This window comes from Dermacentor variabilis, unplaced genomic scaffold (assembly GCF_050947875.1).
Source record: "Dermacentor variabilis isolate Ectoservices unplaced genomic scaffold, ASM5094787v1 scaffold_14, whole genome shotgun sequence".
In the NCBI taxonomy this organism is placed as follows: Eukaryota; Metazoa; Arthropoda; class Arachnida; order Ixodida; family Ixodidae; genus Dermacentor; species Dermacentor variabilis.
In genome coordinates this window covers 13,652,664-13,665,573 of record NW_027460302.1, presented here as the reverse complement: position 1 = coordinate 13,665,573, position 12,910 = coordinate 13,652,664, and the positions used below count along the sequence as shown (strand labels likewise).

Below are 12,910 nucleotides of genomic sequence, written 5' to 3'. Positions count from 1 at the left end.
GCAGTCGTCGAGGACATCCTCCGGTCCTGCTCGACAAAGCACAAATTCAGCACGTCCTACCACCCACAAACCAACGGCCCCACGGAGCACCTCAACCGGACCATCACGGACATGCTTTCAAAGCACGTTGCGAGCGACCACCACGACTGGGATCTTCACTTACCCTATGTGACGTTCGCGTATAATTCATCATGTCACGACACCGCCAGCTATTCACCATTCTATCTCCTATATGGCAGAGAACCCGCATTGCCCTTAGACAATTTGTTTCTCTCAGCCACACGTCCAGCTACTGAACACGCCCACGACGCGATCGCACACGCCGACCACGCGCGCCAGCCCGCCCGCAACCGTCTCGAGGCCTCACAGGAACTTCAGAGACGCCTCTATGATTGCCACCATCGCGACGTGCACTTTACTCTGGTTTCTCTGGTGGTTCTCTGGTCACCCATTCGACGTGTGCGCCTTTCCGAAAAGCTGCTGTTGCGCTACACTTGCCCATACCATGTGGTGCGACAAGTGACCGATGTCACGTATGAAGTCGTCCCCGCCGACCTCTCAGTGTCATCGTCGGCTGCAAGTGATATCGTTCACATGGCAAGACTAAAGCCATACCATACACCTTTCACTGCGGATGTGTAGATTAAGCACCAGGACGGTGCTTCTACTGCCGGGGGTGATGCTACGAAACAGCCACCACAGTGTGGCTGCACGGAAGAGGAGGAAGACGACGTGGAGCCACTTGATATAGCGTCGCCATTTTGGCCTTCCGTTAGCTTCCTCTAAATAAATTGCATATAGCATTGGGCTACAGCTACACGTAACAATATCAACGCTTTGGGATGGGCTCATTTTTTGCTTGCGCAGCATGCAAAAAATGGCACCAAGAGTCTGGACCAGATGGGCAAAGACTGTGGTTTGAAACCTTGTCGTTTGACATGATGTGGTGGTATGTTGCCATCACAGCCTTCTGCATAGCCTTCACATCCCCTTTGTTGAATTTTAATGGCCATCGATAGTAGGCACTGAGTTTGGTGACTAGGTCACCCATCAATTTTCCTTTGCCACAAAGTGTTTCAGAAGCAGAGCATTTGTGTTTGGCAACGAGTGTGCAAAGCAGCCGACATCCTTTCTTGGACGTGATTCACGCAATTTTCCTTCTCGACTGGCACAAAGACATACACTTTGGCTTGTCTGAGAGCAAGAAATGCACAACTATCACCATCTGAGAGGCCTGTGGTGTACCTCAGTTTGCGCAGCTGAATTGAACTCGGGTACAGTATAAGTGCCGCTTCAACTTCGATCTCCCCAGCTTTTTTTTTCTGTATTTCTTTTGGCACATATGGCTTGCCTTCCAATCTTGGTAGTCTTGATCGCCAGGTTTCGGGCTGCGCACACACCCAGCACAGAAGCTGTTCAGGTCAACAGTTGAGCACAAGTCTGGAGAACAGTTCGATGACCGTGCCGACTCCGATGTGCGACGAATATCCGTGCGTCATCCACGAGCCATCGTAAGATACCGCTATGTTCCCGGGGTTCGCAAGTTTCAAGTCATTATACAATGACTTCACCGATAGCGCACATGTGCCCACCAACTTTTGGGCAGCAGACGACGACGCCGGCACCAGCTTCTGCTTGAGATAGCTTTGCCATGTTTTGTTATGAAGGCCACAGTGCAAGACATTCATTGCAGCAAAAACGTCGTTCATCGCTGTTTGTCAATTTCCAGAGCTGATCATCGCACAAGCGGCGAGAATGTTCACTACGAAGGGGTTGACCATTTTGCTGTTTTTCACATGCGGCGAGCTCCACTCGGAAACAACATCACCACAGTTTTCACAAATGGCGAGAAGTTTGACGACAAGGCCGTATTCTCGCTCCTCTGAGTCAAAAGCCACGGAGCCGCCACATAGACTGCACTTTAGATGCAAGACCAAAGCACTTATCGCTTCCCCACTGATAACATAAAAACGTGACTCCATCTCCGCCGGCCTGTCCGCACCGTCGTCGACACTCGTACACATGTCCAATTTCCACTTCGTTGCCGATGTTCCCGCCAGTAGTTGGAGGTTTTCCCCTGCTTGCTTCTGCTGTTGGAGCAATTCCGCTGGCTACACCGTCTTTGTGTTTGCGGAACGCTGCTCCTGCGATCACTATCAGCCGGCGACGTTAAGCCTAGCTCGCTCTTGCCAGGTCCATTGCATACCGCGACGCAGCCATCACTTGAAACCGCCGGTGGGTGGTCGTCGCTGTGATTTTTGGCAGGGTCGGAATACTTTTCGAAGGTGTAGTGGGCTTGCTTTCTTTTCTTGCCAAACTTGTTTCGAGCAGCAAACTTCTGACGTCACTACACGCTACGCTAGCGGCTTTCAATATGGTGTCGCCGTTCACTTTTCAAGCGAGTCCGTGTGCCATAGCAGATGAGGCCAGCTGCCTAAGCCAATCGCAGGACTTTACTTAGTCACATCCACTGAATGGGCGAATGGGGTCGCACGCTGGGACTTCTTTTGGTGTGGTATTTCTAAATAGCGAATAGGGAAACGAACGAAAATGTGGCAGGAAATTGAAGAGGAGAAGTAGTTCTTTCCAACGTGACCAAGATGGCCACGACAGCATACGTCGTTGAGCCGCAGTGCGGCATGAAGAAATCCCCTTCTTATGCTTCTTTCTGTCAAAATATAGCTCGCGGCATTTACATAAATTGATATTGCAGCTAAAATATTGATCCATGACGCGAGAAACTTGATCAGAACATGCGGCAGTGTTTGTATATTATGAAAATACCCCTTTCAAGAAACCCATTTTTTCTCGATCTTTTGGTCTCTAAGGCCCCTCTCCCCCCTTAAAGGGACACTAAAGGAAAACAATAAATTAGTTTAGACTGATAAAGCATTGCATGAGAACTCTGCAGGCGGTCATTTCAAAATAATAGTTTGAATATTAGATGAGAAAATCAAGGTTAAAGTACCAATATTTGAATTTCGCGCCCAAACCCCTACACATCGGTGTGTACATCAGTGTGTACATCAGTGTGACGTCAGGGATTCCGAAGTATGTTTTCGTATTTGGGCAGCATTGGCTCAGTAAAGGTTCCCCAAACTTGCCGTCTAATATTTGATTCCTTTAGAACACTAAACAGTCAATCTACCGCTAAATGAGTAAATAGGCCCTAGAAGACGCTATCAAAATTCATGACGTCACAGCAGCCTGGTGCAGGAACTTCAAGGATGTGTTGCCACCTGTATTTCGCTTTTACGTTTTTTTCTTGCTTGCTAAGCGTCTTATCGTGGTAAGATTGGTGTTTTTGCTGTTGTAGAAGGCTAATTTAATGATGCACAAGAAATCATTTTTCTCTTTAGTGTTCCTTTAAGTAGAAAGTGATCCTACGGCATGGAGGAGAGCAGAAACAGAGCTACATAACGCCATTTCGGCGCACCAGAGGCTCACATTCGTGACTAGGGAAACTCGAGAAGTCCACTTTAGACAGTAAAGCATCAAGTAGAGGCCACCATGGCATGGTTCCTGTACCTTAAAGACGAGCTGGCCAACTTCATCAAGAAGCTTCGAGTGGGCCACATGCCCGTGGCCACAAAGGCACTGAAGGTAAAGGTGCTTGAATTTGCCAGGAGTCGAGGCCTTCCGAGAAGCCAGTTTAAAGCAAGCCGTAACTCGATTAGCAGATTTACGAAGCTAAAAGGATTTTCTTTACGAAGGTGGACTGGCACATGCCAGAAGTTGTCACAGGAATTCGAAGAGAAGCAGTTTTCTTTTCAATGTTATGTTTTTATTGTTGCAACACAGCAATGCATATGGCCAGATCAGCAATGCCGACCAGACCCTTGTGTATTTTATACGCCTGCCAATGCAACAGTGGAGTCAGAGCGGGCCAAACAAGTTTGCCTGCTTTCGTCCAAGAACTAAAAGATGCAGGTAACGACAGTGCTGACCTGTGCAGCAGATGTCCACAAGTTGGCACCCCTTTTCGTTTTTAAGTGCAACACAACTCCCAAAGGCTGCGAACTTTCCCCAAGGTGCCGTAGTGCGCACCAACGAGAAAGGTCAGATGGTTACTGACCTCGTCCTTGACTGCACAGAACGTGTGTGACGCAAGAAGCCTGGTGCAAGCTTAGGGCTCCACTCTATGCTTGACGCCTATAAGTGCCACCTGGACTAGTGTGTCAAGGAAAACCCACGCAAATTTACACAAGAAACCAAAGTTAAAAGTAATCACAGTAGAGATAGCCAGGGGTGATAGGAACTATAACTGCTTGTACATATGAGCCCGCATGCATTACAGACATAATCCGAGCATCCAACCAAATGTGGCAGCTGCACATTCTAATCTTAGCGGCGATTACAGGCTATCATTTATGAATGATATTTCTTTGTTACTTAATACTAGTGACGGCTTGCTAAAGCACTTATTTCCTGCTCTTTTTATGAAGAAAGCCTAAATTATCTCTCTTTAAATGCTGTTTCTTGCTTTCCTTAGAAAGGTCATTTTGTCTAGGAGCGGCACATAACCGCAGTGCATTCAATGGTCCGCCAAGTGGCCGCCCATGCTGCTGCTGACCGCCAACCAGTGCTCTCTCACTCAATCATTAAAGCATCATCCCGTTTGTCCAATATGGACCTTGCCATACTTAAGGAGCATATTGTAAATGGTATCGCTAGCACAATCGGTGTAGCGTGTGATGTGCTTCTTGGAGCACATAGCTTATTCATCATCAAAGGGTAAATTTTGGGCAATTTGCATGGGGCGGAAAGCACAATGTGCACATTGTATCTGGCTGAGACCTTTTTTATATTATGGGACAGCTTATGTACGTACGGAATTACGTGCGTGTTCATTTTTTCTTTTGACTTCCACACTTTTTTCCCGTGTCTTATCTTCTGCAAGACGCTTTTGGACACACCCATAATAACGGAGGGAGGAAATCAAGCGTCTTCCAATCGGCTAATATGAATACTAAAACCTGTAACAAGATAGTGCACACATGGCTTCATTAAAGGGGGACGCGGCTTTCGTATCGTGAAAAATGACCAAAAAACAGATTTTTTGAAAAGCACATATTCTGTTTCTATAACTCTTTTTTTATCTGATTCCGAAATATGAACGCTGAAAACAACTTAGAAGCGCTCCAACAAATTTTTCTAGCAGCCAATGTGCGGAAAAAATTCCACGGAAATCACGAAAAAACTGCGTTTTTCAAGCCACGATATCTTCGCAACGGCGCAACCAAGTGCTGCCATTTTGCCCGTGTCGGAAAGCACATTTCTCCGTCTTTAAATTTGCTGCATGAGCCACCTCCTCCATCCAGAAGCAAGTGCACAAAAAGCAGATGATTCAAGGCCGTTCCGAGGCCTCCGATTGGCCACGCCCATCACGTGGCCAATTGGAGCTTCGCCATTGGTCTCGTTGGCGGTGCGCGTCTTCTGCTACCGCGCCGCCGCACGCCATGTTCGTCTGTATGTGCAGTGTATAGTTTCAGGAGCTTAGATCTGATATCGCCCGTGACTCGCGCGTCTGACAATTGCTTCGCATTGTTCGTGAGCAAATGCAGAGCGTAGTTTCAGCAGCGGACTCCACAAGTGATAAGCGCCTCCTCGCATCTCGGCTCACCAGGATCGCCAGTACTTGTGCAACGTAGCTAACTTGTGTTGTGATATGCGCCTGTGTAGATATCGGCTCGCTGTCAGTGCGTGGGGAGCATAGTTTCGGAAGCTGGTTTGTGTTGTGATATGCTACTCTGGACATATCAGCTCAACGCATTATTCAGTGCTTGCAGGGCGTAGTTTTGGAAGTTTACTGGTGACCATTGGTCGGCGACCGCTGAAGTACAAGGTGGCTCATGCTTAAGGCACTCGTAAACGAAAATCGCCGATGGTGAAAATGACTGCTTCAAGGTCACATGGCAGTATTGTGCAGCATAGCACAGAAGTCACAGACGCGCAGCCGAGGACTCTACATGCGGGCAGGATGCGTACGCGTGCCGATGATGGAGCCGCCACCGAGCACTTCACATGCGGGCGGAATACCTACTTGTGTCGACAATGTTGAGGAGTCACTCTCTGGCACTTCTTACGTGGGTGAAACATCTCCTGCGAGCAGCAGTGGCACCGTTGAGCTTGTCGTGCCGCGTTCCACATCGTCGGATGCATCCAGCGACCGCGCCTCAGATGTGTCCAATTATCGTCTCGGCACTTCACACAATGTTACTAGGCCATCTACAAGTACAGGCGGCACCATTCAGGCGCACCTGGAGCTACGTTTTGTATCGGCTGAAGCATCCCGGGAGGCCGCCACAAAAGTGCAAGCAAAACTAAGTTCGGTGTCGGCGACTGCGCGGAAAATGGAACTGACGGGTAAAGGCGAGGTGCTTGCCAGTACGGAACAAGCGGAGGAGTTTCTCATCGTTCAAATGACTGCCCTGAACGCGCTTCTCCACAAATCTAAGTGCCAGCAATGCTCCCAACCAGGACTTTCAGTTCAGCTGAGAACAAGACATGGATTAGTAGCGCAAATGGTACTGACGTCCGGGTTTTGCAGCGCTGTCGTGAAGGGTTGGTCATTGCCACGAAAGGAAGGTGCAAACTTTTTTTATGTGAATATGAGAGCTGTACAGGCTGTTAAAAGTATTGGCAAAGGAGCAACAGCTTTGACTGATTTTTTGTCAATAATGAATGTCTCCCATAGAGGGTTGCATCATAAAACATTTCAGAAACATCTCAAGACTGAGTTCTGACCTGCCAGTGAGACAGCTGCTGCCAACATTTCTTCTGATGCTGTGGTGGCAGTGCGCAATGTTTACAGGGAGATGGACCCTACCTCTAGTAACAACATAACAGTGGCTTATGAAGGGACATGGTTAGCACGTGGCCATAAATCCCACATAGGTGTCGGCACTGTAATAGAATTTTTCACAGGAGTAGTGCTCGACTGTGTGGTCCTATCAAACCGATGCCATGGTTGCACGCTTGGCCCCAAAGAAGGGGATGAAGGCTATGAGTATTGGAAAGCATCACATGTCTGCCAAAAAAACACAGATGTGAACTCTGGCGGAATGGAGCTTGAAGCAGCACTGACTCTATTAAGAAGTCCCTTAGCAAACATGGTGTGCGATATACAAACCTTGAATAAAGGGAAAATGAGACATCCACCCGTTCGTAGCAATTGCTACAAAGGAAACCCATACGGGTTCCTCGAAAGAAAAGCCTCATAGTTGAAGAAAAATTCGTCATGGTCCAGGACTCGAACCCGGGACCACCGCCTTTCCGGGGCAGCCGCTCTACCATCTGAGCTAAGCAGGCAGCTAGCAGATGGCAGGGCGAAGTCGAATTTGTCGACAACACGAAGCAAAGGCAAGAGTTTGACGTAGTAGTTCTGCGGAAACCCGCAAGGTGGAGAGAAGTAATGAATAAAGGGAAAATGAGACATCCACCCGTTGGTAGCAATTGCTACAAAGGAAACCCATACGGGTTCCTCGAAAGAAAAGCCTCATAGTTGAAGAAAAATTCGTCATGGTACGGGACTCGAACCCGGGACCACCGCCTTTCCGGGGCAGCCGCTCTCCACCTTGCGGGTTTCCGCAGAACTACTATGTCATATACAAACATTGTTTATGATGGTGACAGTAGAGCCTTTGTAGCCCTCTGTCAGGACAAGACTTATGGATTTGTTCCATTTACAAAAGAAGACTGGATTAATCATGTCAAGAAAAGGATGGGAACGGCTCTGCGTGCTCTGATCACAAAAGGCAAGAAAGGGCAACCTCTTGGAGGGAAAGGTGGCCTCACTCAAGATTTAATAAAGAAACTGACAAATTACCATGGCATATCTCTGCGTACCAATGACAATGTTCAAGACATGCAAAAGGCTGTGATGGCAACGTATTATCATATAACATCTACTGATGAAGACCCCCATCGTGACCTTTGCCTGCAGGGGCCCCACAGTTGGTGCCAACATCAGGCTGCAGAAGCCTCCACCTCCTCACAAGTACCGTCTTGGAAACCATGTTGCCGATGCATTGCTGCCCAAGTATCAACGCCTTTCTTACATGCAGCTCCTCAGCCGTTGCCTAGGGAAACAAAAAAAAAAAACGCTGCCGAAAACCTTCACTCGGTCATGTGGTCGCTGCTGCCAAAAGATAAAAATGCATCATTGGTTGCAACAGAGACAGCTGGCCATGAGGCAGTCTGCAAATACAATGCTGGGGCCCACCGTGCGTAGCTGAGTATTGTGCAACACTTGGACTGCAACTGGGACAACATGCTCTTCGCAGAGCAGCGGAAAAGGATGTCTTGTGGAAAAAAAAGTCAAGCAAGGCACATCAAACCAAAGGCAGGGCACTCAAGAAGCCGCGCACTGAGGAAGACACAAAAGACTACAAGCCCGGTGCCTTTTAATAATGTAAAATCTAAGGTACAACTTTGAAAGCCTTTCTCTCAAAATAACTTTTCTTGCTTCTTGCTTTGCTTGTACCATTCTTCGTGACCACTAGGTCTATTTCAGTTCCGTTTTTATTTTTCCATGTATTCCTGGACGTACTGTCCAGGGCATGACACTCTTGATTTTGCAGTTTGACTTTACTACAATTAACCGTTTGGCTGCTTGTTCACAACCTAAACACCTGTGGTACAGCCATTTCTTAAAATATTAGAACTAAAAGAAATTGTATTGCAAATAAAGAAATCTAAGAATGTCACGACCTCAACCATTCCTCTTAGAATGCACAGTGCTTTGCACAGGTATTCTATCATATTTTTTAAGTGATTCAGGCTTGGAACAAGGCCAGAAGGAGAAAAATATTATACATAAAAACGTTCTAGAGATATCTTCATGAAATTTATACAGTAGTATCACAGAAATGTTGCTGATAAGTGTGCCAATTTTCCTAAAAATCCACGAAGAAATAAGAAAATTGTTATCGAATGCCACGTCCCCCCTTAATGCCAAATTGAGGCATGCATTAGCTATTCCCTTCTTGATCAGTTTAGAATGAGCACTGTCAAATGGTAGGCTTTTCTTAGTCCTTGAGTAATACATCCAGCACATGTGGGCTTTTGTAAAGCTAAGTTTAAGATCCAGAAATTTAATTGAGTTATCCTGTGGCAATTCCAAGGTGAAATCTAGTCCACCAGACTCCGTCAAGAAGGTTGGCGGTCAACTGCAACATCGGCGGCTGCTTGGCAGACCACTGCAAGCACTGTGGTTGTGTGCCACTCCTCGACAAAATGACCTTTCTAAGAAAAGCAAGAAATAAGTGTATCAGCACGCCGTCACTAGCATTAAGTGACAAAGAAATGTCATTGATAAATGATAGTCTGTAATTGCCGCTAAGATTAGAATGTGCAACTGTCACACTTGGCTGGATGCTCGGATTACGCCTGTAATGCACGCATGCTTGTATGTACCTGCCATGATAATTCAGCACAGATCACTGGCCTATGAGCAGTAATAATTCCTATCACCCCTGCCTATCTCTACTGTGATTACTCTTCACTTTGGTTTCTTGTATAAATTTGCGTCAGTTCTGGTCAAAAAACTGTTGGAAGTTGGCACCCGTATGTGTGGTTTGTGTCTCATTTTGTTCTCATCTGCTTAGCGCCGTAACCTTTGTTTTTAAATATGGGACATCACTCTGCACTCGTACATATCACACCTGTCTTATTACCAACATACCACCAATTGAACACCGACAATAGGAAGGATTGCTAATCGCATTAACTTTGCCAATCATTTCCAAAGGACAGATACAGCACCATTTTTTCATTGCTTATTACTGCTGAACCTAGTAATGTATAATCAGTGTTTATGTCCATGGTACTGATCCTGATTAGTTGCCCTACTGCCCCCACCGTATGCAATGCCTTCGGGCCCTTTGCAACATGAAGTCAGGAATGTCCAAACATGCCAAGGAGCCTTTGGCTATGTACGACAAGCCAGCAGGCCAATGACCTCACCCTTAGGAATTCCAGCCTGGGTGCAGGAGGGTTGCAGTCAACATGTGTCAGATCACGTGGCTCCCAAGGGAGCAGGAGTGCTGCACGGGTTGCAGGGTCACATGGGGGACCCTCTGCATAATCACGGGTCACTTCCTCTGCACACCAACCAATGCAGCAAGGTTAGACTCTAGCAATTATTCAACACGACTTGAAAGCACCTGCAATTCAATCAAGATTTACTGAGGAATGTACGCCAACACTTGAACTCACTAACAAAAAAAGAAAAAGAGGAAACACTAACCACGATCGAGCCAGATCTCTCATCAATATTTCTCACACCTATAAGAGTACTGATAGACCGATCATAACAAATCTAAACTGCCGAAAAGTCTTACTGTGTATGCTCAACGTTCCCTATCATTTGACGGTGCAAAAAGCTGGAGTAAAATACCAACCTTCATAAATACAGTAGAACCTCATTGATACATTCCCATTACGCACATTTTCCCAGTGCCAATATTCGCAATAGAGAACACAAAAAATGACCCAATAGAGTTATGCTCATTTTTACCGGTTAATACGTTCCCAGAAAATGCAATTTTTCGGCACCAATGTTCAGTACGTCGCCAAGATGTGATTGCATGATATGTCTTCCTGCCACAAGGTCCCGTGTAAACAAGCAATGCACGAGGCGCTCGCGATCAGGAACAATATGTAGCTGCCCGTGGCGGCAGCTTCACCATAATACTCGTCTGCTCATCTCGCGTGAAAACACCGGCGTGCACTCAGTTTCTCATTTCGCTACCAGCAAATATTTGGGGTCGTCACACACGACATTCACAGCTATCGCCGCCAAATCTATTGCGATAGGCATCTTAGCCTATCTGTTGCACAGTGCGTAGTGCCGTTGGAAGCATAGTGCACACTTTTAACAGGCGATAACCGAAAGATACGCGCTTGCGGAGAAATGTGACCTCTGTAATCGCAGGGATGCCTCACAATCGCACTTTGCACTTTCCAGACGATGTTTTTTACATGCACTCATGCTTTGGCATATTTCAGGTGTCAGCTTCGAGCAAGACAGTTGTAGTGTCCAAGGCAACAAATGTGAAAAACATACAAACAGCAAGAAACTGCACTTTGGAGGCGACACAAAGCTACCTTCTTGTTCATGGTTTTCTCGGCGACAGCGTCTGTGTTGCGTGCGCCACACTTATTATACAGTGCTTCGGTGGCGGCAGAATCTATAGAAAACGGCAACAGCAGGGGCCAAGAGCCAACAGCAATGTTTTTGTGGATGGCTCATATGGTGAAAATTTATGAACTGATGGGTTCACGGGTGGAATGGGTGGTGGAACTTTGGGACTTTCACTATGACGACCTTTCTGAATAATGAACAATTTACCGCGGTCCCCTGAAGTTCGTTATATCGAGATTTAACTATATAAAGAAAAGGGCACTTACACTGGCATGCTCTATGTACTATGTACCTATCAGATGGCATCAACGCTTTTGGCACTGGTTGTTATTTGGCAATGTTGACGTGCACAATTCTTCATTGTGTAAGGATGTTTAATTAAAGGCAAGGAGCAGCAGATAAACAGCAGCCTAGCAGCAGCGAACAGCCCGAGCACTCTTGCTAATCACAGCACAGGTCATCGTTGTCTCCGAGCTGCTATTGCAAACAAGAGGCGCGTCTGCTTCATTACATTGGCCCCCGGTGTGAAATGGAGCCATCCTGGTGACTCAGGGAGCATAGAAGATGAGGGGGTCGAAATAAGGCTTCAGCTGGCTAACAGGCACTGTCTCCCGACCTCGGCAACAAAGGTCCAGCGATGGTGTGACGGGCTGAACGATATAGTTCACAGGAGAGAGGCATCGATGATCCGGTACAGACCGTGGTACTGTGCAAGTAGTTTCGAAGAAAGGCCGGGCATGTGAAGTGGTATCCATAGCCACACAAGCAGGGAAGTTGGGCTTGTCTTCTGATGACCCTGATCCTCGCTAGTCAACGAACGAGCTAGCTAGCGGCAATCTTCAGCGTATCAGGCGACTTCTGAAATAGTTGTGCGCTCGGCAGCGTCAGGTCGGTAGGGCAGGACAGTATCCTGAGGAAACGAAGGCTCACGCCCATAGAAGAGCAAAAAAGGTGAAAAACCGGTGGTCGCTTGTGTCACGGTGTTATAAGCAAAAGTAACGAACGGGAGTATGGTGTCCCAATTAGTGTGGTTGGACAAAACGTACATCCTCAACATGTCATCCAGTGTTAGGTTGAAGCGCTCTGCGAGACCGTTCGTTTGAGGGTGATACGCGGTCGACTTCCGGTGAATGATCTGGCACTCGCGAAGGAGGGATTGTATCGCTTCTCACAAGAAGACACGACCCCTATCGCTGAGTAGTTCTCGAGGAGCACCGTGGCGAAGGACGAAGTTGCGGAGAATGAACATCGCAATGTCGCAGTGGGAAGAGCCGCGGTCTCGGCATAGAGCGTCAGGTGATTGATGTCAACAATAATCCAGCAGCTTCCACATCTACTGTATGGGAGCGGGTCATAGAGGAACCTATGCTGTCGAACAGTCGAGCAGGGCACGGCAGCGGCTGTAATGGCCCAGTAGGGCGTAGTGGGGGAGTTTTGCTTTGTTGGCAGGCAGTGCATGATCGAATGTATGGCTGCACAAACCAATACATTCCACGCCAGTAGTATCGTTTACGCAGCCGGGTGAAGGTTTTTGGGACACCAGCGTGGGCGCTTTGAGGGTCAGCATGGAAGTACCCGCACATATCGGAGTGCATGTGACGAGGGATAGCCAGAAGCCATTTCCGACCGTCAGGCATGTAGCTGCGGTGGTAGAGGGTGTTGTCTCGCACGGCAAAGTGGGCTGCTTGACGGCATAGAGTTCGCGTTGAAGGAACGACCGATGGAGCGGCAAGGTAATCGAGCAGCAGGGCAAGTGATGGGTCC

At 47.5% G+C, this 12,910-nt stretch overlaps 1 protein-coding gene across 6 annotated transcripts in view; it reads right to left on the bottom strand.

Moving 5' to 3' along the window:
• The window catches only part of TTLL12 (Tubulin tyrosine ligase-like 12), a 386,517-nt gene that overhangs the window by 280,646 nt on the left and 92,961 nt on the right, over nucleotides 1–12,910 (bottom strand). For all 6 annotated transcript variants that reach the window (XM_075677907.1, XM_075677908.1, XM_075677909.1 and 3 more), the window contains exon 7: nucleotides 9,967–10,103. In XM_075677907.1, the coding sequence (XP_075534022.1) occupies nucleotides 9,967–10,103 (137 nt within the window). The remainder of the gene's footprint in view (nucleotides 1–9,966; nucleotides 10,104–12,910) is intronic.